Source organism: Ctenocephalides felis, unplaced genomic scaffold (genome assembly GCF_003426905.1).
Source record: "Ctenocephalides felis isolate EL2017-DRISC unplaced genomic scaffold, ASM342690v1 CF-g0.4_SCAFFOLD_01250, whole genome shotgun sequence".
Taxonomy (NCBI): Eukaryota; Metazoa; Arthropoda; class Insecta; order Siphonaptera; family Pulicidae; genus Ctenocephalides; species Ctenocephalides felis.
Genome location: NW_020537404.1, coordinates 2,734 through 28,011, shown reverse-complemented (window position 1 = coordinate 28,011; position 25,278 = coordinate 2,734). Strand labels below are relative to the sequence as shown.

At 28.5% G+C, this 25,278-nt stretch overlaps 4 protein-coding genes across 4 annotated transcripts; all 4 read right to left on the bottom strand.

The window, feature by feature from the left end:
• Positions 1 to 565: 565 nt before the first annotated feature.
• Positions 566 to 1,692, bottom strand: LOC113369339 (glyoxylate reductase/hydroxypyruvate reductase-like; the record flags this gene model as incomplete). Its single annotated transcript, XM_026610113.1, has 5 exons — positions 1,684 to 1,692; positions 1,573 to 1,619; positions 1,432 to 1,521; positions 808 to 968; positions 566 to 730 (listed from the first exon to the last, which is right to left on the bottom strand). Coding segments are annotated over exons 1-5 (472 nt in total), but the record flags the coding sequence as incomplete, so codon positions are not given.
• A 2,617-nt stretch (positions 1,693 to 4,309) lies between these two features.
• LOC113369338 (DNA-dependent protein kinase catalytic subunit-like) lies at positions 4,310 to 10,690 on the bottom strand. Its single transcript, XM_026610112.1, has 16 exons — positions 10,436 to 10,690; positions 10,023 to 10,245; positions 9,743 to 9,916; positions 9,349 to 9,671; positions 9,064 to 9,266; positions 8,853 to 8,971; positions 8,653 to 8,766; positions 8,374 to 8,581; positions 8,251 to 8,305; positions 7,945 to 8,145; positions 7,412 to 7,680; positions 5,828 to 5,931; positions 5,580 to 5,756; positions 5,255 to 5,440; positions 4,589 to 4,809; positions 4,310 to 4,402 (listed from the first exon to the last, which is right to left on the bottom strand). The coding sequence occupies exons 1-16, from the start codon at positions 10,688 to 10,690 to the stop codon at positions 4,325 to 4,327; spliced, it is 2,910 nt and encodes a 969-aa protein (XP_026465897.1). The 3' UTR covers positions 4,310 to 4,324.
• An 8-nt stretch (positions 10,691 to 10,698) lies between these two features.
• LOC113369337 (DNA-dependent protein kinase catalytic subunit-like) lies at positions 10,699 to 17,744 on the bottom strand. The gene is made up of 12 exons (XM_026610111.1): positions 17,626 to 17,744; positions 17,379 to 17,553; positions 16,104 to 16,283; positions 15,877 to 16,027; positions 15,420 to 15,637; positions 14,016 to 15,184; positions 13,685 to 13,905; positions 13,041 to 13,255; positions 11,919 to 12,267; positions 11,711 to 11,855; positions 11,093 to 11,338; positions 10,699 to 11,023 (listed from the first exon to the last, which is right to left on the bottom strand). Exons 1-12 carry the CDS (start codon positions 17,667 to 17,669, stop codon positions 10,699 to 10,701), a joined length of 3,438 nt encoding a protein of 1,145 aa, XP_026465896.1. The 5' UTR covers positions 17,670 to 17,744.
• A 4,297-nt stretch (positions 17,745 to 22,041) lies between these two features.
• On the bottom strand, positions 22,042 to 24,989 carry LOC113369340 (DNA-dependent protein kinase catalytic subunit-like). The gene is made up of 9 exons (XM_026610114.1): positions 24,915 to 24,989; positions 24,688 to 24,834; positions 24,455 to 24,627; positions 24,061 to 24,229; positions 23,744 to 23,874; positions 23,421 to 23,583; positions 23,129 to 23,328; positions 22,282 to 23,043; positions 22,042 to 22,230 (listed from the first exon to the last, which is right to left on the bottom strand). The coding sequence occupies exons 2-9, from the start codon at positions 24,818 to 24,820 to the stop codon at positions 22,042 to 22,044; spliced, it is 1,920 nt and encodes a 639-aa protein (XP_026465899.1). The 5' UTR covers positions 24,821 to 24,834; positions 24,915 to 24,989.
• Between the last annotated feature and the right edge of the window lie 289 nt (positions 24,990 to 25,278).

Sequence of the window (25,278 nt, the reverse complement as noted above, 5' to 3'; positions counted from 1 at the left end):
AAGATTGAGTCAAATTTTGAAAGATTCCGTTTTCTATTATTTAGAGCGCTTCAATAGCGTCCAAATTTATGATCGATGCCATATATCATATAACTTTCTACCCATGCCCGCGGTTTACCCACCGGACCCCCACTGAGAGGTCCCCCAAACAAAATTGCGCAAAATCATCATTTTTGTGTAGATAATACATAGCATTTGTTAAGAATCTATAAAAATGAATTTAATTAAATTCAGTTTCATAGATTCCTTCCCCTATAAATCTTTCTTTAGTTACTAACCACCAGATCAAACTAAAATTTCAATAAGCGACTTCGTGCAAACAAAAAATTCCAATTTCCTTAATCACTATTGTAAATATGAATTGATTATTTTATTTGTATATTTTAGGCATAAAAACAACATCAAAAAATTTGACCGAGCCCGCGAATACTTAATTTTTTTTAACTCATCTTATCAAGCTATTCTCTATTTTTTAATTGACTTAAGTCTTGAAGATTTTACGCGGCTACTTTTCTCATTATCAAGTTATTACGAATTCTACTTCCATTATTATCTCTAGACTTACCGCCACGACTAACGTTGATGAAGCAGGCACTTTTTTTCATTTTGGAAAATTTTTCTGCATCAAACATGCCCCTAGTTTCTGGCGTCAATGGACAAATAACAATCACAAAATCACTTCGTTCTAATAGTTCATCCATTGTTACAAATTCGGCATCAAATTCATCAGCTATAATTTCGAAATATAATGCAATTAAATAAAATCATTTAAAAACAAGGCTGAGTACACTGTTAAATTGATTTTACCTTCCGGTTTCTTTTTGTGACCGGTATAAATTATAGTCATATTGAATGCTTTCAATCTTCTTGCAACAGTTTGTCCAATTTCTCCTAAACCGACAATACCAGCTGTAGTTTCAGATACATTTCTGCCTAAAAACCACGCAGGGCCGCTTCCCCACGTTCCACTGAAAATAAATATAATAATATTTTAATGGCCTAAAAATATACTTTATTTCTTCAATATTCATATAAAAATTGAATGAAATAGAGTATATAAAATCGCACTGATACAAATATCTGACAACATATAAAACTTGATCCACGTTGCAGATATATCAATTCCATTAGAATTTTGATCAAAATTGGAAATAAAAATATAAAAATTATTTGTTAAACTTTTTACACAAGTGACATGCGTCGGCAAAGACAGGAAAGTAATAATTAATTAAAATTCATATAAGATAAATTCTTCCATGTCCAGAAAATATACGTTACTACTTGAAAACCTTGGTATCGAATTAAACTTTGTTTTATCGAAGTGATACGAGAAACGCTACATTTGAAGCATGATTTATTAATTTTATCTTCTTCATCTCTATGGCTTACTTGTAAATAAATAATTATATTTAAATAAAAAATTATATGTACTTCTCTATGTGTTTCCTAGCTTCTCCAAATCTTCTAGCAGTAGCTATCATAAGCCCAACAGTTAAATCAGCAACAGCATTATTAAAACTCCTGCAGTATAACCAATTGGAATATTCTTTTGCGAATTTCAGGTAAATCTACATTGTCCAGCCCAGCCGACATAGTAGATATGGCCATAATGTTCGGTCCTAAATAAAAAAAAAATAGTAGCTAGTAAAAACATATACAATTATATTAGTCAATTTAATTTACCTGCAGCATCTAATATCTCTTTGTCCAACGTTCTTTAGTACACACACATTAAACCATGAACTCCCACAATTTTTTTCCAAAATTTCTTGTCGTGATGGAGACGGACGTCCGGTGCACATAATTATTTCGCAACTGAAAACATTTGTTACTATTAGATTGCTAATAAAAAAATTTGAAAATTAAATATGAAATCGAAATTTACAATTTTGATGAATTGGAAAGAGAAGAGAGGAGGATATTCACGAAATCGATTTGAGTTTTATATAACTCATGAAATATTTAATTAAATTTAAAAAAATGTTTTTGAAGACTGAATGAAGGCATCCAATTAACGTTATAAAACTTATAATAATTAGGCTTCAACTCTTAGAAAATTACAAGACAATTCGCCCAATTAACTAACATATCATTAAAATATACGCCAAAATTATATGCAAGATTCATCATTATAATAGTATCAAAATATTATTTCAATAATATATATTATTTGGAGTGATTGCAGTATAATATTATACTGCAATCTTTCCAATAGCGTGATTGTACAAAATTATAAATAAAATATTTTTGTATTTTATTACTTGGAATATAAAGCAATTGCTATATTTTATCATATCATTTGTTTTCCTTAAGCTGTCAGAATGTAAATAAAAATATTAAATAGATAATGTTATCTTACTTGGGAGACATGATGTCAATAGCTTCCTTCGGTATATCCGGATGAGTTAACAAAATTTTCGGTCGTGTAGGAATCTGCGCCATAATGTTAGAATAATATTTTTTGAAGAAATTCTTCACACAATATCACCTGTAACTCACTTGTACAAAGTATACAAAGAAACTGACGTGCCATCTAAATGGCATACAATTTATACAAAATCTCGAAGTTTGGGTCTCAGTTTATCACTATTGTCTTATCAGCACTTGATAAAATACAAATATAAAATTCCGGTTTACATAATATACTTTGCAAACCGCAAACCAATTGCAATATGCAATACCTATTAATTGTTTGCGGTTAAGCAAATGCATCGATGTTCGGAGATAACAAATTAATATATAATTTAGTGCATTTTCTGATTATATTTACAAGCATACTGATTAAACTAACGGCGATACAAAGTTTGAGACTAAATATATTCCCATAATTTATTATGAAATGAAACAATTTTCTCGTTTGCAAAGCTATTTCGAATAATAGAACTTGCGGAGTTCAGTCGTCATTTTTGAAGAAAATACTCAACAATATCTGTTACAAACTACATAACATAGCCTTTTGCTATGTTATTGCAAGAGAGTTATTGAAGAAAAACTTCTCTAGGCGCGACTAGTGTGTAAATTCGTACAGATGCAACGGAAATTGCGTTACGCCCGAACTGCACGTCATTCGCTCTCAATGAAATCATTTCAATACGGATCGATTGTGATTAGTCGTCGTGTATGTGAATAGAGATCTGTCGCTGTATGGGTACCGGCATCAAAATGTTGTATGCGTATAGATGAATAAACATTTTGAAGTTACATCGTAGTACAAATCATGATTTGATGAAAAATGTCTGAATCAGAAAAATACTTTACTCTGTTCCTTGAAAATAATAAAACAAATTAAACATTTGTGCCTTGTACTGAACGTAAGTTAATTGATTAGAAATTATTTCTATATTATTCGTAGTTTCTATAAATCTCTGAAGTTATTAAAATGGAAAATATTTTTTAGACAAGACAGATATTACAGCCGTTCAAAGAATGAGATTATATCGCCAGCGAAAAAGTAAAAAAAATACAAGCAGTCAATGAATGTATGTTAATTTTAATTGCATGAAGTTCTTCAAACACAATTATTACATGATATTACTGGTTATATGAGAAAAGTAATATCTGAATACAAGAAGTTTTCAATTCCGAATATTACACACAATTAACAGTGACTGACAATTATACTATTGCCATGGGACAGTTTTGGAAATCGTCAAATATACTATCGTCGCGGAATTTTGTGTATGAACGACTATACTGTCATTCGTATAAATCTTTTACCCATGGCTAATCCGATTTTTTTAAAAGAAAAAAATAAAACGTATTTTCAAAATTCAAGATATTTAGAATGTTTTGAGACTGATTTAAAATAAATACTGACATTTTTCCTCAAAAATAACAATTTACCTCGATTTCGGCAACCCAACACTGTGGGCACAGTTTAATGAGTGCGTCGCAGTTAACTGATGGTTAAATGAGACCAGAAAGATAAAAGAAGTCATGTGTGAGTTTATTTGACTGCACATATGACATATGAATAATATTAAGTAATCACAAGCTGCATTTTCTTACAAAGTGAAATATGCAAGAGATAATTTCACGAAATATTAAATTATAAACAATATTTATTACGAACCTTTAAATGAAAACAATTTACACATCTATCACATATAGGTACCATAATGGGTCGCGCAGCGAGTAAAAACCGGCATTTTGATTCGATTTAAAAAATACTTCTGTCCATCGATATTGAAATGAAAAAGTTTGTAGCTATAAAAATATATTAACAATCAAGAAACTGATACAAAATATAACATTATAGTATATCAAACATATTTTTAGTAACATTATATTATCAAACATATTTTTAGTACAATGCAGATCGTTTTTACATCCAGGGATCCCAACCATGCCAAGTACAACCAAGAATACTACGATCGGTTGCTAAATCTATCAAACAATCCACCTGCAGGTAAAAAAGGTCAAGTTAAACTACTCATACCACATATTTAAATTAATATTAAATTTAGTGGCAATTCAGACCAATTAACGCATTATATCTTTTAAATTTCTAAATATAAAACCTATTACATTATATTGATCAACCGAATTAATAGAACTATATGTAATATAAAAAATAACAATCGCAAACCTGTTCTTTAGCAGTTAAATCTTTCATTTTTAATCTGCGACGTATATTATGTTGTTCCACTCCCATTCCTTTTTCAATATAATGATTTACGTAAATTTCATTGATAGTAGAAACAAAAGAATGTTTCAACTCGTCTTGTAGAATATGGACAGGATTAGAACCTTGGAGTTTGAGACGCGCCATGCGCAATTTCAAATGCGCCATTGTTTGCTCATTTTCCACTTGAAATAATATAACAATGACATTCGTGAACAACTAAATATAAAATATGCGGAATTCCGCAGATGCGGACATATAGGAGAGTTAAATTACTAATATGTCATTAATGGTCAACAAACATTAAAATAGTTTGATAGAATTAAAATAATAAGAATTATTTTATATTCATATCTCTGCAAATAAGACCTAAGTGTAAATGGTATTTCGCCTTAAGACAAGCAAAAACTTCTTAATATTTGTTAATGAAAGAAAATCAATATAAAAATAAGATTTAGCAACTTTTCAAAACAAAAGGTCAAAAATTGATTCATATACACACAATCATACATACTCTTCTTTTATCTATGCATACATACATACTGTTTCCAGCACTGGTCTTAAACAATTCAGAATGACTTGAAACGCCAATAATAGAAAATTTTCTAAATTATTTGCGTCATTTGTTACCTGAACTTATACTACTATCAGTATAATTTAAAGCTTCATTATCCTCGGATCGCACTCCATACATTTTTATAGGTTCCAACCAATTAATTAATGGCTCATGCATAAAAATATTCATTGTGGCATATAAAATTGATCTTGCATCCCTTAAAGCAGTAAGAGCATGCACCATAACTCTTGGGATAAGACCTGCAATAAAAACATTCTAATTTACTATTTACTATATATTTATAAATAAATAATAAAACAAGTCACTTATAACTTCAATTCGTATCAGTTTAGTGTTTAACAACAATTAAATAATATAAGTTCACAGTAAATAACTTACCAAATGCAGCTGTAGGTTCCATAAGATTCATAATATGAGGTGTCAGCCTGATTGGCAATAATTCAGGAATCGGCAATGTCATTACCCCAGAACCAAAAGCACAATTAAAATCAATTCCGACCGCAAATCCAGAATTTATATTTATTAAACAATTTGATAAATGGCGATCACCGATGCCTGTAAGTAACAATTTCATTAGATTATTTAAACTTAGATGTGAACATTTTAATTTTCGAGTATCTTATTACCTAATAGCCAATGGGCAATGCACATAGTACCGTAACTCGTTGCGAAATTATGCCTCAAAGTGAAAAAACTTTCAGCGTTGGCACTCATTTCTTTAAAAGAGTCTCTGAAACATGTACACATTTATTACACAATTCATGTTATTGTAAGAATTATATACTATAATTACAAGAAAAAGTAAAATATATCTATTATAATATTTTCAGATTATGATTAATTGATTGATCTATTGAAGTCCAAACTGTAAAATAATCTTAAGAGAAAGGTGGTAGGAAGGTATCACAAAAAATAAAATGAAAACATATTAATCTAAAATTAAACGATATTACAGAAGGTTAACTGAAATTGAGAAAACAAAGAATTTACGTAAACCTAATAAACTGATTCCTAACTAAAAAAAAATTGAATTAAGAAGATTAATAAATCAAATTCAATAACCATATACTTAATAGCTATTAAAACTAGTTGCTGGTTCAATACCTATGTAACTTGTGAATACTGTTATTAAACGACAATTTACAAAATTTAAGACAATTGTTCCGATATAATACTGAAAGTATTCAAATTTGATGTTGAAATGTATGATTAATTTCATAACATCAAGTAAAAAATATAAATAAGTAAAGATTTTTTAAAACATCTTTATTTTTCCATACGTTTCGACGTAAAATTCTACGTCATCGGCAGTGGTTTAAAAAAAAACAGAAGTAACGTTAAAAATTGAATATACATAAGCAAAAATAAAAAGAAAAAAATTTAACTAAAGAGACAGTGAGACAGACTAATTATATCTAAACCTTAAATTAAAATAAAGCATAAAACATTACTTACTTGAATTTCTTAGATTATCACTTACACATATTAATACAGCTTGTAAAAAATTAATAATTGGAAACAAGCACTAAATGTCAGTAAAAAGCAATTAATAAATAAAATATTATACAAAAGCACTCGTGTATCCGAGGCCAAAGCCAAACAAGAATAATGTTTTTGTAAGTATCCGAGATGCGAAGTCAAAATTTTAAGAAAACTGACTTCGTAACTGACCATCTTTTTGACGCGCTGTGCAAGTGTGCGTGATAATGTCTGCAAACCGTGGTGTTAGATATTCGATATAAATTGGGAAACATTATTTAGAACATATTGGTAATTTTCGCAGATGAAGCTGGTGTCTGTTCGTTTGTTTAAACAATTTTTATTCAACAAAATATAGGCCGATTCTGAAAAGCGCCTTTGTGAGACTTTGAAGAACCTTTGCGTCATAAAAATTGAAAGTATGGTTATTTAGTTTTAAATGTTCTGTGATCATTGTTTGCCCTTGATTTTTGTTTTTTGAGTTATTATCGTGTTGTTTCAAACGTTTGATAAGGTTCTGTCCTGTTTCGCCAATAGGTGGAATCACACTCATTGCAAGATATTTTATAGACCACATTGGATACTTGTTCCGAACTAGTGCACAGCTTTAAATTTGAGAAGAGGGAATTGAGCATTAAATCGATGTTACATACTAAACGGAGACTTGCGTTATAAAAAAGTTATATATATATATATATATATATATATATATATATAAATTATTAACTCACTTTAGTATATCTTCTGGTATCCTATTAACTAATTCCTGATATTTTGAAATCACAGCGTCTCTGTGATAGTGGACCACAGCGTTTCCATACAATGCGACAAATGATGTAGGATCCGTTTTTGAAGCCTGTCTGATCCATTTGTTATACGAAGACCGTACTTCTTCAACTCTGTTTTTAATACCTGGTTCTTTTAAAAACATCATATCGCGCAATGTCTTCGTTTTCGGTATCCATTGAATCATACCTAAATTTAACGTAAGCGGAGTAACCTATCATAAAGAAAACACGAAATTTTTAGATTTATAAATTTAAATATCTTTCATGTGCACGGTGCTTTTTCGCAACAGTTAAATTTATGCAATGAACTAAAAGCAAAATTCAAAAGCCATATACTTAATAATTATTAAAACTAGTTGGTGATTCAATACCTATGTAACTTGTAGAGACTTTATAGAAGTTTTATTAAACGACGATTTACAGAATTTAAGACAATATCAAAACTGTTCGATATAAATGAATAGATTAAAACTTACATTGTAGGTAACAATTGAAAGACGCCGGAAATTACATTCAGTATTAAGACTAAGCTGCTCGTTCATCAGTGAGAAAATTTGCTGAATTCTTTGATCCAAGCGCAAGTCTTCACCATATTTTATTAAATAAACATGTTCTTTACCATCGCTACTATAAATTCCTATTTTAACTGGCAATCTTTGAGAAAGTAGTACTGTTATCTAAAAAAACATAAGAAGCATTGTATGCAATGCATTTAAAAACATATATACATACTCAGCACAGTGTTCATGTATGTAACTTTACTGCTCAAAAAAATTAAGAGCCAGTTGTAACCACCAAATTAAAAAATAATTAATAATCAATGTACATTTAAGAACTCTAGATAAATAGTTCAATTTATAAAATAAATTTTGAATTATCCTTCTGTACATATAAAATTAAATAACCTTTGGTCAAATCGGGCAATTTTTGCATGATAGTGTGGCAAAGGTTTTTTGTGTCCCTGATATTGTCCTGGTAATTCAAGTGCGACACTATCTTGAGGTGTGAAATCGGCAAGCCAAGGGCACAAGTCCCGCAAGGTTTTCGGACGATGATTAGAGAGCGATTTCAACAACATTTTAATTTCCATTAACAATTCCGGAGACGGTTTTTCTGCAAAAATATGTTCCATGTAAACAAGAAATTAAAAACAGTAACATTTTAAAATAAATATAAATATTCACCCATATAAGTACTAAACAAATTCTCAAATTTGGTCATTGCCTCAAATGCTTTTCCTCTCAACGGATGTAAGTTTTGTTGAAATAGCATGCGTTTTAAATTCTCCATATCAGTATCTTCAAGAACATAAATATTTATTAAGAAACATACTAGTAAAGTAATAGCTAAAACATATTTATTAAAAATTAGTAAAAGTTCTTACAATTTTTATCTGTTAATTTTCCTAAGGCATTTATTAATAATATTTCTGGCAGACATATACAAGAAATAGCTTCAATGAATCTATCTATCAAAGAATTTTTCATCAATACTTGTTTTAACCTAAATAAATATAATAATGCATTTAATATAATCTAATATATTATATATATATATATATATATATATAACAATATTTTTTTCAGACTACTTACTTAGCAACACAATATTCAGCATAACTGCCGGCTAGGCATTTGTAATTAAGAATACTAAGCCTGAAAGGATAATGCAGTGCGTCGGGATACGATTCTGCGACTCTGATAACAATTGGCCCTATAGTCTCTGACCGATTACTTGTCAACTGTGCTAAAAGTTGTGGAGCCCATTGTATGAACATCCATTCTGGAACTTGGGCCGACTGCAAAAGTATATACAAAAATGCTTTAAATTTTAGAAAGTCATTTGCAAAAGATTAATTTATTTGACATAAAGAAGATTACCAATTCTAAAAACACATCTTTCATGTCAGCACTAATTTCATCATATTCCAGTAAAACAGGAAAAAGTTGCTTTGCTTCAACTGATCCTAAGGCCATAGCTTTTAAAATACTTTTTATCATTGATAAAATGTATACACTTTTCAAATCATCTTCAGCATATTTTAAATTATGCATATTAAATTGTATCATTTTTTTGTAGCAATTTGTTACAGTGCTTATTTCTATATTTATATCATTATTTGCATGAGCAGCTTCAGCATACTTGATAGATTTTTGTAAACATTTAAAACCAAAAATATCTAATGTTTTCGAATGGCTCAATCCTGCAAAAAATGTTTGGCAACTCTAAATGTTATATTAGTAAATAATAACCAATCTTAAATGCCAAATTTACCTCTTTCCTGGCCGTGTTTTAATATGAAATTCTCTAAAGACGGGTAGTTTTCTAGGATGTTCGCATTTTCAAAAATTAGATGTTTAAACAATTTAGTAACATCGACGATACTATGATGTACATCAATATAAAGATTTGGATAATACTTCAAATTATCTATTTCCTTCAGAGACTCTATAAAAAATATAAAAAATATTTGGATATGACAATGAAATATTATTAAGTTAAATTTTGATAAACAAAACTTGAATTGTGCATGATGGATAAAGTTCTTGCATACCTAACATATCCCAAGATCTATGGCAGTCCTGAACTTTTTTGTCAATATCGGTTTCAAGAATTCCTTGTAAGAAAATTTGTTGACATCTAGATATCCTCCATCTATAATTTTTTTCCGGATCCTCATGCTTCCCCAAATCTTTAAGTTTTCTGATATATATCCTAGACAAACCTAAGTTCTTTTGCTTTATGGCAGCATCAAGAAATGACAATTCCATTTTAATCTAATAAAAAATAATAAGCATAACAAAATTTCAAATTAAAGTTGAATCTAAAATTGAATGACTAAATAACACAATGGCAATTTTTGTTGATTATATTATTATTGATTAAAAGAAAAATTGATTATCAATAGAATCATAACATGGATAATTCTGATGATTGTGATACCACAAAATAGCTAGATAGACTGACCTTACAATTATCAAGTTCTTCATTGATAAAAGCAAAATCTTGAGGTAGAGTTGCCAACTGCTTCTTGATATGATTAGAAAACATTAGTCGGTATGCAAGCTTTGATTCCCAAATTAATAATGAGTCTGAAGGTTTTGCCATATTGTTCAACCATTTTTTAATCAATTTCCTTACTGTAGCAGCGTACTCGATTTTATCACTTTTCTTAGTTGTGCGCATAAACATCTGAATTTCTGATGTTTTTTGAATATCCATTAATTTCATTAATCGCAGTTCATTCGATAAAAATTTAAATTTGACCAATCTTTTAAGAACATAATTAATTTTTGTTCCAAATAGTACCCTCCTCCGAATATATCACCATTAATAATATTAAAAATAGACAACTCTTCACTAAAATTTGTTTTTAAATAAGCTGCTTTCTCTGAATCACTCAACCAACTACTCAAAAAAAAACTGAACTCTGAATTTTCTGAACTATTAATAGCTTTATGAATTTCAGATGTTATGAGTAATGGAAATAGTTTTTCCTGTGCCCATTGTTCAGTCCACATCTCATCCAAAGAATCCACTTGCCGTTTTATACCACTAAAACATAATGCAAAATAAAAATTTCAATTATAGAATTATGACTATGATTAGTTTATTTTTACTTACATATTCAGATCATCCCAATGCCCAAGTTTAGCAAAAGAATTGAAATAACATTCTTTATGAAATTGCCTTTCAGTTTCATTTATTGCGCTTGATGTCCCCGATACAACTCTTTCATAGCATTTCATAGCCATGTAATAATCACCACTATATTCTAATTCTAAACCTCGGGCAAAATCTTCATTGCACTCTAATGCCTTCATAAATATACCTTGAGTAGTGTCATAGTCCGCCATTGATTGATAAATTCTAGAAAAATATAGATTCATTTTATTTAAGTTCAATTAATTAAATATAAAACATATTTTATGTAAAAAAATAAAATACATTATTTGCTCTGTGGGCTTATTTTAAGAAGTTGTGTGTAAACATATTTCTTTTTCAAATTTTACATAAGGAACAGTTGAAAGGTAATTTGCCTGCATAAGTGGTTAACAACATACAACCATAGGAACAATATGAGTTTATGGGATCAAATTATTGATATAGCTAGATAAATTATAATAATAATTTTAAAAATGAATTACAAATAATTTGTTTAAAAAACTATAGTTTTTTAATCACAGTATACTGTGATAAACAACTGCATAAATAGTCAAAAAGTAATAGATTAATGCAAACCCAGCTAGTTTTAACCAATGGTTATATTCATCATTGTCCTCTATTGTAGATCGTTTGTTTGCACATTCATTATCTAAAAATTCACCATTAAGTCTGTTTTCTAATAATAAGGCACCCAATGACAACAGTTGGCTTGTATGAGATACTGTAAAATTATTGAAAACGAGTTATGAAATGATATATTTAATATATTACATTGGTGGCTTACCTAAAGAAATAACGTCTGGTCCAATATTCATTAGTTTTGGGTATTCAAGTGCCATTTCGAATATAGTGCGCATAATATTAGAATTACATAACTGACTTTTTCTGAAAATATTTTCTATACTTTGATTAATTTCCTTGATAAAATGTTTTTGTGATTCAGAATCTAATTCCGCAATTATGCCTATGTAGATAGAATGTAATACAATTTGACCAATGCTGGAATCGCGCTTTGCAAGTTCTTTTAATGGAAGCAAAATGGCTGCATTTGTTATTTGAATGTCGGGAAAATCGCCAATACGATATTGCCGATACATGGTTACTTTTGAAGTTTTCATCTTTGATCTAATTGTCTGAAATAATTGAAAAACATCGAAAATAATTACAATAGCAAACAAATTATTTAAAACTCTTGACTACAAAGAATTCGGACAAGTTTCACTAACTTCCAAATTCGAAAATTCGAATATTCGAAAATCGGACACATACAAAATTGATTATTTGGGAACAGATATCAAATTAAAACTGATCACAGAATTAAAAAACGTCATAAAAAATTATATATTAAAAATATTAATTACTCAGAAACTAATCGGTCTATTTTCACACAATATGAATGCATGTTACCAATAAAAAAAAATCGAACGTATTTTTATTTTTGGAATTATTGAAATAGTCTAAGTAATTTTTTAACAGTTTGTCGCAAATAATCTAATCATCACACTAATAATAATATTCCCAGGTATCTTTCAAACTGTATTTCAATTTTCAAATTCGTTTTTCTCAAACTGCTCTTAATAAAAAAACGACTACCTGTTGTTTCGAGAAAATAATCAAAACAAGTAATTATTGAATGTTTTCAAATGATTTGGTAATTTCTGAATCTGTTATTACATACATAAATACATATATGTATTTATGTATGTATTAATGTATACATTCTTTATGTCTAAGAATTCAGGATGAAAACTTCTGGGATTTGTGAAAAACCTAATACTTTATATTTAAAAATTAACTTCAAATAACTATAAAGTCATTATGGTCATTTCAATATATATATATATATATATATATATATATATATATATATATATATGTAATGTTTTATTATTTATCATAAACCCACCAAAATACGTCTGTCTTTTTTCTTTTTAGCAATAGCCCTTGCTGCAAATTGTTGTGATGCTTTATCTTTATCTTTAAGCAATCGCCTTCGAAGTTTTAAAAATGAGTCTTTTAATTGCTGACTTCCAAGGTCTTCTACTTTTATTTCTTCGTTATCCGCATCAAACATTAGATAGTTTAATGTGTCATGGCTCACATCAAGAGGCTGTGTATTTTCTAATGAAAATTAAATTGACTATGTCATAATAATGATATTTCAAAATAACTTTTAAGATATGAATGAGGCATGAATCTTATGCAATTTTTGAAAGGCCGGAAAAAGCAAACAATATATTCACTATATTGTTTGTTAAATGTTATTAATTAATGTTTTGAGAATTTAGAAAAAACAATTTATAATAGTCATTTAGTTTTAATTCTGGAAGGCGACAAAGAGGGAAATCTAAAAAAAATTGGCACCTGATCAAATGCATAATTTTAGCCCTCAAAATAATCTGAAGAAATATATGTATATATATATATATATATATATATATATATATATATTATAGATCAATAAAGAATGATGTTATAATCGTATGAAAGATAAAAAAGTTACAAAAATGTTTTTTCACAAAATAGCAAACGTCTGTAAAAAAAACTCACGCAAATCAAAAGTCGGTGCAAATTGTAATTGTTCTTGCTGAGTTGCTTGTATCATAGGAATTTTTGCTATATTCGATTTAAAGTAAGCTGCTATAGTTTGAGATCCAATGTAAACTTGAGTACTCCTAGTGGCTGTACTTCTACTCTTCATTTTGGGAATAAAAGATTCTGCAAACAATGGCACAGTTGCAGAATTCTTTATGTGCCAGTTATCCTCAACACTGCAAAATTAAATAAAAATAAAAAATAATTATTTTTTAATATGAAATAAGAAAAGCAATTTACTACCAATTGATATAAACATCCATGAAATCGATATATAAAAACAAACCTGTAGCTTTTGAAGGTACATTCAGATAAAGGATGTTCAAAAATATTTCTCTGGATATCACTAACTTGTAATGCTATTTGCAGCAGTATTGTAACACCATACTGAATAAAATTCTTTTCTAAATGTTCATCATATAAATTACTCATAAGATACTTGAAAATGGCATCATATGTTTTAGGCAAAGCATTTTCACTTTGCCAGAATGTTTGCATCTTATCATTCAATTGAGCATCTGAGTCCAAAAGACCCAAAAGTAATATATACTGGACATTTTGCAATATATCATAATCTGATTTAAATTGTATTATTTTGTAACTAGTCATAGCTATGTCGTAAACAACGCTTCTACAATTAGTATCTTCTGAACTTATCAAGCGTTTAGCATTTTGTATTAAAGTTGAAGGCCGGTTCAAATCATTTTGCAAAAATGGTAATAGTTTGTGAATAATTTTTAAAGCTAAAATAACTGTATCTTTATCTTTTAAAAGTAAATCAAAATCCAAAGTTTTAATATCGGAGTAAAACTCTTCACCCTTTAGTTCCAATACTGACAAAAGAATTTGCAATAACATTGTTTTCTGCAAATCGATTGCTCTTGAAATATTGAAAATGACATAAGTAATATAAGGATATGCAATATCTGGATAGTGTTTTGCAATGCCATAAAGACAAATAATAAATATATCTGTATTATTTCTTCTCAAATAATCTAGTCTTCTGTTTACTGAACTCAGAAGAATATTTTCAGCTGACCCTAAAGAACTTAAGTTTAGAACCATTCCGATAACTTCACTGCAGGGTTTATATGTAATGGATTCCATGCTATTAAATTGCATGCATAATGCTTTATAATAATCGTCCTTCTTAGAATCAGGCCAAGGAATTATTTTATTTGCCAAAAGAATGCCGGCTAATTCAATTCCCATATTAGTTTTACTGTCCTTCACGGGATTTTCAAGAGCAAGGTACAAGTATTGAAGTGGAAAATCTAGACAAGTCTTCCAAATTTCCACAACACTTTTAATTATTTCCATGTTGAGCTTATATATTGCACGTCGTTCATGGTATGCATTTTTCATTAAAAAATACATAAATTGGCTCGCAATATTTCGTTGGATACTAGTAGATGACGGAATAGCGACGTCATGCCAAGAAAGCATCAATGCCACCTGAAATAAATATAATAAACATAAGATCATAAACACATTAATACAATTTATGATTTAAAAAATCAATATATCACATCAAAAGAAGCATAATAAATTCAATACATTGGCTAATACTCTTTTATGAATATTGTGTTCTATAGTAAAATGAAATATGAAAAAATAATAGCTTATAAAAAAGTGAAGAAATTTTGTTTTAAATTAGATACATCAAATTTATAAATTGTTGAGAACTTACCGTGTCGGCTACAAAATGATTAATAGTAGATCCAGCACATTCGTCAACAAGTAGTTCTAATATTGGAGTTAAAATATGATGTGCGTATGGTCGAAATACTATCTGACAATTATCAATTATTCGCATAATAAATAAACGTATGTTTACAGGAGTCTCTGCATTAGCCAAAACCTGCACTAGAGCCTCCATCCAGGAGGGCATTACTGGTACACTGGAACCTGAAATCATTATTGTCAAACATCTAATTTTTTGTATCAAGGATTTATAAAATTAATATAATTTAATAACAAAAATGTTATCAATAAATGTTTAGTTGGGCTATAATTAATATGGGCAACTCGAGATAAATCTTCAAGTAAAAATTAGTCCACATAGAACATAATTCTCTAATGTTTTTTTTCAACGCGTCGGATTTATAAATTTTATATCTTTTAATTTGAATCTTTTATTCAATAACCTTGTTTAGTATTAATGCCATGAGATTGATTTTGTGCTAGCGGAGAAATACCCTTAGTGACCATGTGGCCTATTACACCACAGATTATGCTCATGCACTCATGGTCATTCAAGAAATCCTCTGTAAGATAAATTTGTGTACCAAAATTTTCCTAAAAATATTATAAAACTGATAATAACATTCTTGACATATCAATAAATTTCGATGACGATCAAAAATTTTCTTACAACTTTTGTTTTGTGGTCCACCGGATGTCGACGTACAACGTTGTGGGTCATATCAAATTCTGTGATGTCCTGACTCAAACTGGAAGAGAAAATACTCTGTTGTGTAAGATAATTGAGTTCTTCTGAGTCTGCTGACGCTGCTTTACGAATTTCTACCAAATGCTTTTTGGTTTTAGGGTACTACAAAATAAAAAATAAAAATACAGAAAAACACATTTTCACTTAATTATTATAAAAACTGATTTAATTGATCATAAAATTCCTACGAATTCCATACCGTAACGAAATGTTAGAGGAATAATAAATGTTTTCAAATAGATTATTATAAATAGTATAATATGTCGAATATCTATAAGAATTATATAAACTGAATTGCAAAGTTGAAATTATTTGTTACTATTATATTAGAACTTTAGTCAGAATTAAAATTAAAATCTGAATTATTTTCGATATACAAAAAAATTTTTTTTTCAATAACGATTATTTTGTTAAACCAAGCAGAAAGGTCTTTAAATCGTTGAAATCGGACGCTTAGTTCTCTCAAAAATTGCCATTTTTTGCACATTTAGCTCTGTATCATCGAAAGAGCTGGACCTGTCTTTGCCAAAAACTAATGATCTCTTCTTCCAATCATTACAAATTGAATGTTTTTTAGATCATTCAAATCGGATACTCCGTTCTTTCAAAAACTCGATTTGTATTTTCTGCACTCTTTGCTCCATATCTCAGTAACGGCTGAACCTGCCTTTTTCAAAAACTAATCAGCACATCTCCCTATCAATATTAATCGAATGTTTTTTTGAACCATTCAAATCGGTTGATCCGTACGCCCGAAAACGTGGACTTGCATTTTTTCTGAGGTATGCCAAAATGTTCAGAAACCTTCAAAACGTGAAGAATGCAAAAAATTTCATTTTCGATTTTCGGCCAATTACTATAACTACCCTACGGGAAGTTAACAAGTATGGCCGGTATTAAAACTCTTTAGCAATTTTGTAACACTTTCAAAAACTAGTTACGAATATTACGGTTTAGATTATCAAACCAAAATGCTTAAAATTTATTTATTTAGAGATACAATTCTGATTTATAGGAGAATTTCGAACCCTTTATAATCATAGTTTTAGGCTTTAACGCTGCCACATTTTGATAATTAATGAGACCAGTACGAACCTACTGCTACAAATAATATTCTTAAAATGTAACTACAACTATCAATTTTACATTCAAATTCAGATATAAAAAATTACTTACATTTTCAACAATTCAACTTACATTTTCAAATTCTTGAGGAAATTCATAAATCCTTTTGCAATCTATTATATTTCGCCAGATTATTTCCTTTTTTAAAGGATTTTCTCGAAAAAGTAAACCAGTATAAAATTTTAGATCAGATTTTGTACTGCATATTAGAATACAGAGTGTTTTGTATGCAGTACATTGATATTGTCTGAAAAATAAAATTTCAGTTTAATTAAACAAATTTTTATTAGAAATGGTATTCATAAGTAGATTTTACGACCTGAATAACTCGGCGCTTTCGGTATCATTTTCATCATAATTCATAAAAGTTCGAGCTTTGAATGCTTTTCTAGTTAACGTCGATAATACTTCTCTAGGATTTTCTTGTTTGAAATCTGGAAATGATCTTAATATGGGATTCGATGCATCATCGGAAAATACTTGGGTCCGAAAGATAAACTAAAATCTGTTGAATAATATTTTTTCTTAGATTATACTGAATCAGAACAATAACAATGTGATATCGAATATCGTTTACCGTAATCAAATGAAAACAGCAAGTTCTATCCACATAAGCTTGCTTTAAATCCCAAGCCCGACTTGCTGAAGTGTAAGGACTTTCAATTAAATTATTAAAATCTTCTTCAAAAAAATTCTTGTAAAATAATTCAATGATCTGCTGATCACAAGATGTTAAAATTGTTCCAAGCACACGTTTTAATATTGATACTCTAATAGAAGGAGTATATTCTCTGGATTTGATTTGAAAATAAGGAATTCGTAAAAGATTAAACTGATTTTCTGGTGCACAATTTTCAATTGTTCTGCATAACTTTTCCTGAATTTCATCTTCACAGATGTGATCCAAATCAGCTAAAAAATAATTTAATTGTAATAAATAGTCTCTCACAAAAAGGCAGAATAAAACATGGAAATAGATATACTCAATAAAATTTAGTAACATGATGTATCATATCAATAAAAGTTAAATTTATTATAGTTTCTACATACCAGCAATAATGCTAATAATCCTTTCCAATAAAATTGGCGACTGTGACTTGCATAACGAGTTCAGTAGGGCACTAAATGCGGACATATATGAAGCTCTTTCTATACTTCCTTCTCGAAACTCTTTAGATTCTAAAGGAAAATGTAGTGATTGAAAAGTTTTCAAAGCTTGTGTCAATTCAGGATTCTCTATGTCTTTAGGTCCAGTTATAAATGGCAACACATCCAGTACTTTAGATTTGGTATCTAATGATACAGTTGTATTTATTAACAATTTCATACACCATTCCGCTAAATAATTTATTGGCCCAACTACATTTGAAACAGGAACTATGATTCCCAGATAAGTTACTAAATCTACAGCATCAGATTCAGTAACATGTTGAACTATGTCATTCCAATGATTCAACATAGTTTCAGAAATGTTAGAAATTAAAAACTCATTTTCTTTCTCATTTCTATATATATATAAAATAATCTGGATTAAAAAGTCAACGATTAAATGACGTTTTATTGGAGATGCTCCGTCCAAATTTGTTATTGTTTTTTTAACAGCATCTATAGGAAATCGCATAAGGTATTTTATTATTTGATTTCCAAAAATCGAGTAAAAATGTTGACCATGAGCTAATTTGGATTCTGTTATATTTCCTATAATGTGAACATCATTTAATACTGATTCGATCAATAAATCTTTGCAGTCGACATGCTCAAAAATTACAGACAAAATTTTGCCATAATAGTTTATTACATTATGCTCAGGAAAAATTCCAATTTTTGTATCTGTATCTGTATTTTCTTCTATCAATCCGTTATATATATTGGTTATATACTGCCCGTTAGCTAAGCTACTCCAAAATTTAGATCGTGTAACATAAGAATGTTTGCAGATACTAGAAATTGCGTTCAAACAATTGTTTTTGGCTACTGATAGAGATACAGAATTAAAATTAACTTCAGTTTCATTGAAATATTCATGTATGCACTCATTTAATTTTTCAATAATTGATCCTTCAATTTGATGGTAGTAGGTATCATTCTTATATTGTCTCAAGTTTTCTATAAATTCATTTAACTTTATTAAATAGTTTTGACCAATGTAATTATTTTCAACATTGAAATGTAAATCTTGTGGACAGAACAAACAATTTACAACAACATTTGATAAACGATTCAACCATGAAAAACTTGTGATCAATTCATCAGCATCATCACAAAAAAGTATTTTTGAAACAAAAGTTAAAATCATTATAAAAGTATTATATTTAAATTCAATAAATTTTTCTTTGTCTTTAATAGAAATGTTCATGCCGACTGAAGCATCTAAAAATGCCGGTAAATCAGCAGGATCAATATTTACAATATTATTGATAAAGTATTGAATTGTCACAAGTATTTTGCTTTCCTCGAGATCAGAAAATAAAGTTGTTGGTGTAAATAACGTATTTTCAAAAAGCCAAACGTAAAAGTCCAAACTTGCATACAAATTCTTCATCCATTTGAGAATGTCTCCAAAAATAAACTCTGTTTGTTTTAGGTGCTCAAGAGTCGGTTTAGAATTTAAACCATTTGTATTTGTTGAACATTCTCCTATTTCTATTACTGATTTAATCACAAAATTTCCTGTGTTTTGCATTATAAACATATGAGCAGTATTTATTTCATCCACAAGAACGGCTAGTTTTAAAAACATTTCCATACATTTTCTTCTACAATGATTTTCAACAAACCCACAATGTTTGAAAAGCCATGTTACATAATGTTTTAATAAACAACCATTCAAAACTTGTGGTATATTTCGATGCCCACTATCTCTATTAAACAAATCACTTTTTTCTACCAATACACGCATTAGGTGATTCAAAGTTTCTTCTAGCTGCTGAATATTAGTGTGGTCTTTATTAACCATCAAGCTCTGTACAAAATAAGTTGATAATTGTATCCAAAATTGATCAACTATGTTATCATTCTCCCTGAAGATCATATAGAGATTATTAAAAGTCAATGCTGCCCCTAACTGCTTATGAACTGAAGAATTAATACTATAATCGCATATTTTAGAAATCAATGCTTCTAAATTAACAGATGAACTTCTCAAATCTTCAGGATCTGCTTGACGTAGAGACCATTTCACAAACTCATTTAAATATTTTGCAGATATATCTCGAACAGAAGCAGATGTTTCATTAGATGTACCTATCTGAAATATAAAAAAAACAAACACACACATACATAAATACATATATATATATATATATATATATATATATATATATACAAAAATAATTGAAAAGTACCCAATTAACATGACTAAATTTCCAAGCAGATAAAAGGGTTACACCAGAAAAAACTCACCATCAACTGATCAATTAATAAAGAAGTTTCAATACTTTTAATTTTCCATTGGCTGGAAAACCAATGCGTGATTTGTATCATCAGTGGATCAAATAATTGCATTGCTATAATATCAGAATCAGCAGCAAGTTGTAGCAAAGTTGGAAAAATATTAGTGTACAAGTGAACTAACTGAGCAGTATTTACTTGCATACCTAGAAAATAAATATCAAAGTAAAATATTTTTTGCAATTAATAAGATAAAAGCTTCAGCTGCTGTTACTTGTAACATTCAAAACCATCTTTGTTATTTAATATTTACTGTACTTACCAGTGCCTAATATATATAGCACAATCCCATGAAGCAACTCACAAGCAGCAATTCTAGTTTGGCGATCATTAGAATCTAATACCAATTTATTGATCCTCGGCAAGAGTTTGTCCAAATAAATCAATGGTTTAACACCTTGACAAGGCAATCTAAATCGAAGATGTTGTTTGAGATCCCATGGAATAAGATGATCATAATGATTGGAGATGTTCTTTGAAATTAAAGATGAGCAATCCATTGAGCTCAATTTTCCTTAAAAGCAGCATAAAAATATACAAATATTTACACATAAATGAAATTATTAAAAGATAAAGGAAAGCAAAAAAAAAGTTTAAATTAATGAATTATACCTATGAATGTTATAATATCTCTTTGCAAGAGTGCAAGTTCACTTGGTGTTCCTTCTATTATTTGTTTCTTCACTTTCTTTTGACTTCTCGAATCTGTTATTAAACATACCTTAACATCTGGATCACCAATTAAACCCTGACTCTACATTTATGAAAAAAGAAACATTAGTATTATCAATGAAGAGTGATGTGCACGTGCCAACTGACATTTCAATAAGTTAAAAAAAAAACGTAATTTGTTATGCTTGGAAAGAAAAAATTTGCAACATGATTATTACCTGTAAGTAAGGCTCAAGACATGATAAAACTTCATCAAGCAAAATTGTATTTTGTTCTTTAGATAAGTGATCTGTCCATCGTTCTAATGTCTCCAATGCCAAACTAGCAAGGGTCAAGTGATTATACCCCAATTTAAATATAATCTATAAGAAAGTCAATATTTAAATGATTTCCCTATTAAACAAAGTTAATAATAGCAACAACATATTATAATAATAGTAAACCTGCAATGAAATAGATGCTTCTACTAGTAACTCAGGTATAAAAATCACAGGAGCCGTTAAAAGTACACGAAGACAAGATTCTTGGAGATCACCATTAAACATTCGAACATTCACAGCACATTCCTAAAAAACAAAAATATGTTAAAAACACAACAAATAAAACAAAAGATTCACATTACCTGTAAGAAATTCAAGACCAAAACGTAACAAGAAGACTTTTCTTCACTTTCCTCATAATGATCAAAGTATTCACAAATATCACAAAAATCTAAACCATATGAAGATAGTTTATAAAATCCACTCGCAATAGGAAACTTGTAAGAACAATTAATTACTTCTTTTAAATAAGTTGGAATCCACTTATCAAATATTTCAAAATTGATGTTAATTATTTCTTTATAAAAATCTACCATGTTAATAAATATATGATAATCTTTTAGTTTATTTGGTTCAAGGCTTGATTTAATATCACAGTATAAAATATCATCATCATTACTTTTATTTTTCACTTTACGTTTTGTGGACAAATCTAATTTATTTATGATAGCAAAAAATGCTTTCATGATATTATCATATATTCTAAGACTCAATTCTTTTTGAACACCATCTTTCTGTGATAGCAATCCTATCCATAATGGTAAAAAGTTTTTGTAGGATATATTGTTTTTGTAAAAATCTTCATTTTCCTCAAATGATTCAATAGCTATAGGATGAGAACACGTGCCAATAACACCATGATATATAGTTACTTCCAAAACTTCTTCATAAAAACATCCATTAATCTGTGTTATGTTAAAGAAAGTCTTCATCAAGGATTCGATACATAGATTATGATGAGATCCTGATAATTGATGAAATTCTTGAAATAATATCACAATCAAATTTTGTAAAGCCTTTAAATGAACATTATTTATTGATGGCATATGAGAAATAATAATTGATAAGGATTCTAAGTATTCTGGTAAGTTTTGTATTGATTTGTGCTGAGTTTCAGATGTATACATAACTTCTGTTTGCTGAATAATGATCTTGTATAAAGGAATTATATCATCTTGAGATAATAGTGCTGAACAGCACGAGGAAAATGTTCCAAATCCTCTTATAACTATTCTCAATTCATATGTTTTAATTTTTTCTGTTTGCAATTGTGTCTTGAAGAAATTTATGAAAAACTGTGCAAATACAATATAAATTGTAATTAAAACATAAAAAATTGATGATAAACAAAAATAAATAATTCCATATTTGAATTTTTACCAGTAAAACTTTCAGTTCCTTCTTTATCAATAAAACTTTGGCAATTTGAATGTGAAAAACTTCTATAGCAGGAACAGCAATTGAAATATCCTCCCAAGAGAGTTTTAACCAGCTTTGTAATGTGTTATGCCACCACAGACAATCTTTGTATAGGTGCTCTGATACCAAGTTACCATGCTTTGTTAAAAGGCTCAAAGCAGCTTATGATGAAAAGAAGTTGATTTTTATCATTAATATAAATACATATAAAATAATCAGTTGTTAAGCAGTATAACTTATGGAAATACTTCACCTCTAAAAGCCGGTCGAAATTTTACATCACCGGGATATGACATAGTTTTTAGCATATTATATAATCTCAAACATTCTTCTGTATCTATTTCAGGGTCTGGTGCAAATGTGCAAAACATATTTTCAAAAGCTGTTAATATGCCATGAATTATACGTAATTTGGTCTAAAATAGAAGCCACATTAAATAAGTTAGAAAAATTTCTTATGGTTTTTATTATAATCTGTTACTTTCATTGGTTTAATCTTTATCTTGATTTTTGTATCTTACCACAGCAGTAGTTGAACAAGTATAAAACATATTTATTATCATTATAGTAACTCACATTTACAAGATTTTTTGTTTGCGTTTCAAATTGTGAATAAAGTAGCACCTGAACTCTAGAAACATGATCTTGCATTTCATATGGAAAATCTCTGGCCAATATACCAAGTAAAGGAAATAATTGTTCATACACTGTAGAAAATATGTAATTTCAGTGTATTTTTGAAATAAAATTTTTATTATGATAAATTTAGAATTGTAATGATGTGAATCAATTATCATATTAATTATATAATAATTTGTATATAAAATATCATTAGTAAAGTGATAAAATTTGTATTTCTATTTACAAAATAAAATTAATAAAATTAAAGTTACCTAAACTAGATAACTTTCCATATTCCAAATGATGGACTACTTGTGCAATAACATAATTAATATCCAATAAATCCACTATTTCCTTATTATTCACAATAGCAACCAATATTTGAAGAGCAATAGATTTTTCTTTTGCCATCTTATCGGTATATAAAGTTTTTATTGAAATCTGTAATTGAGTTAATATTATTAATTATGCAATTTTAATTATTTACGACATGATAAAATTATTTCATTTAATAAAACTTATTATATGATTAAAATGCAAAGAAAACGTCTCACATTAAAAAAATATTAAATTTAACTGATTTAATATCAATAAATAACAATTAATCAATATGTTCGGAAAGTTATTTTCAATAAATAATGCAAGAATAGTAGTTTAGTTTGATACCTTTGATATTTCTTTAATATGTTCTCTAATTTTAATGGGAAGCTCCTCTACCAGCAAAAGAAGTAGATCTAATGAGAACTTTATACTTTCTTGCAAATAAACTTCAGAGATATGTTGTTTGATAAATGGTATAATGCCATCGTCTTCATTAAATATAATGGACAAGGCAAAATCTAAAGAAATGAAAAATTAGTATCAAAGTTGCAACAATTTAAATACAAAAGCATTCTTACCTATTTCAGATGAAGTAACTTCTCCTTTAAAAAATCTTAATATATTTGAAATGCATAATTTTGCTTTTGTGCCCTGTTTTGTCTGTATACATAATTTTAAATCTTTAAATGTGTCTTCAACTATTGAGGCCATATTTCTTTTTTATACTAAAATATTAAAATATGTATAATTAATTATTATTATTCTGAAATAAGTTGCTTAATGAATATTGACAATGATTTATAACCTGTTGATAATATTTTATGAAATTTTGCACAGTACATTAGCACAAATTTGCGTTATTGCCTAAAATTTACATAAACTATTGCCAAACACTTGCACATGAATTCTTTTTATTAGTGTCACAAATTTTATACATTTCACATTTATATGTCGGTTCTAATAATTCTGTAACCTGTTTATTTATCGATGTCTGTAACCGTCAAATTTGACAACCCGATAAGAATCATTATTATGTTACTACTACTGCTTCGGAATATCAAACTCAGCAGTGACATCTAAAGAGATGGAAGTGTTTTCTGTTGTCTTAAACTTTTTGAATTTTTATTGTTGATCATTCTTTTAAAGTGTGTCTAGTATTACAAAAACAA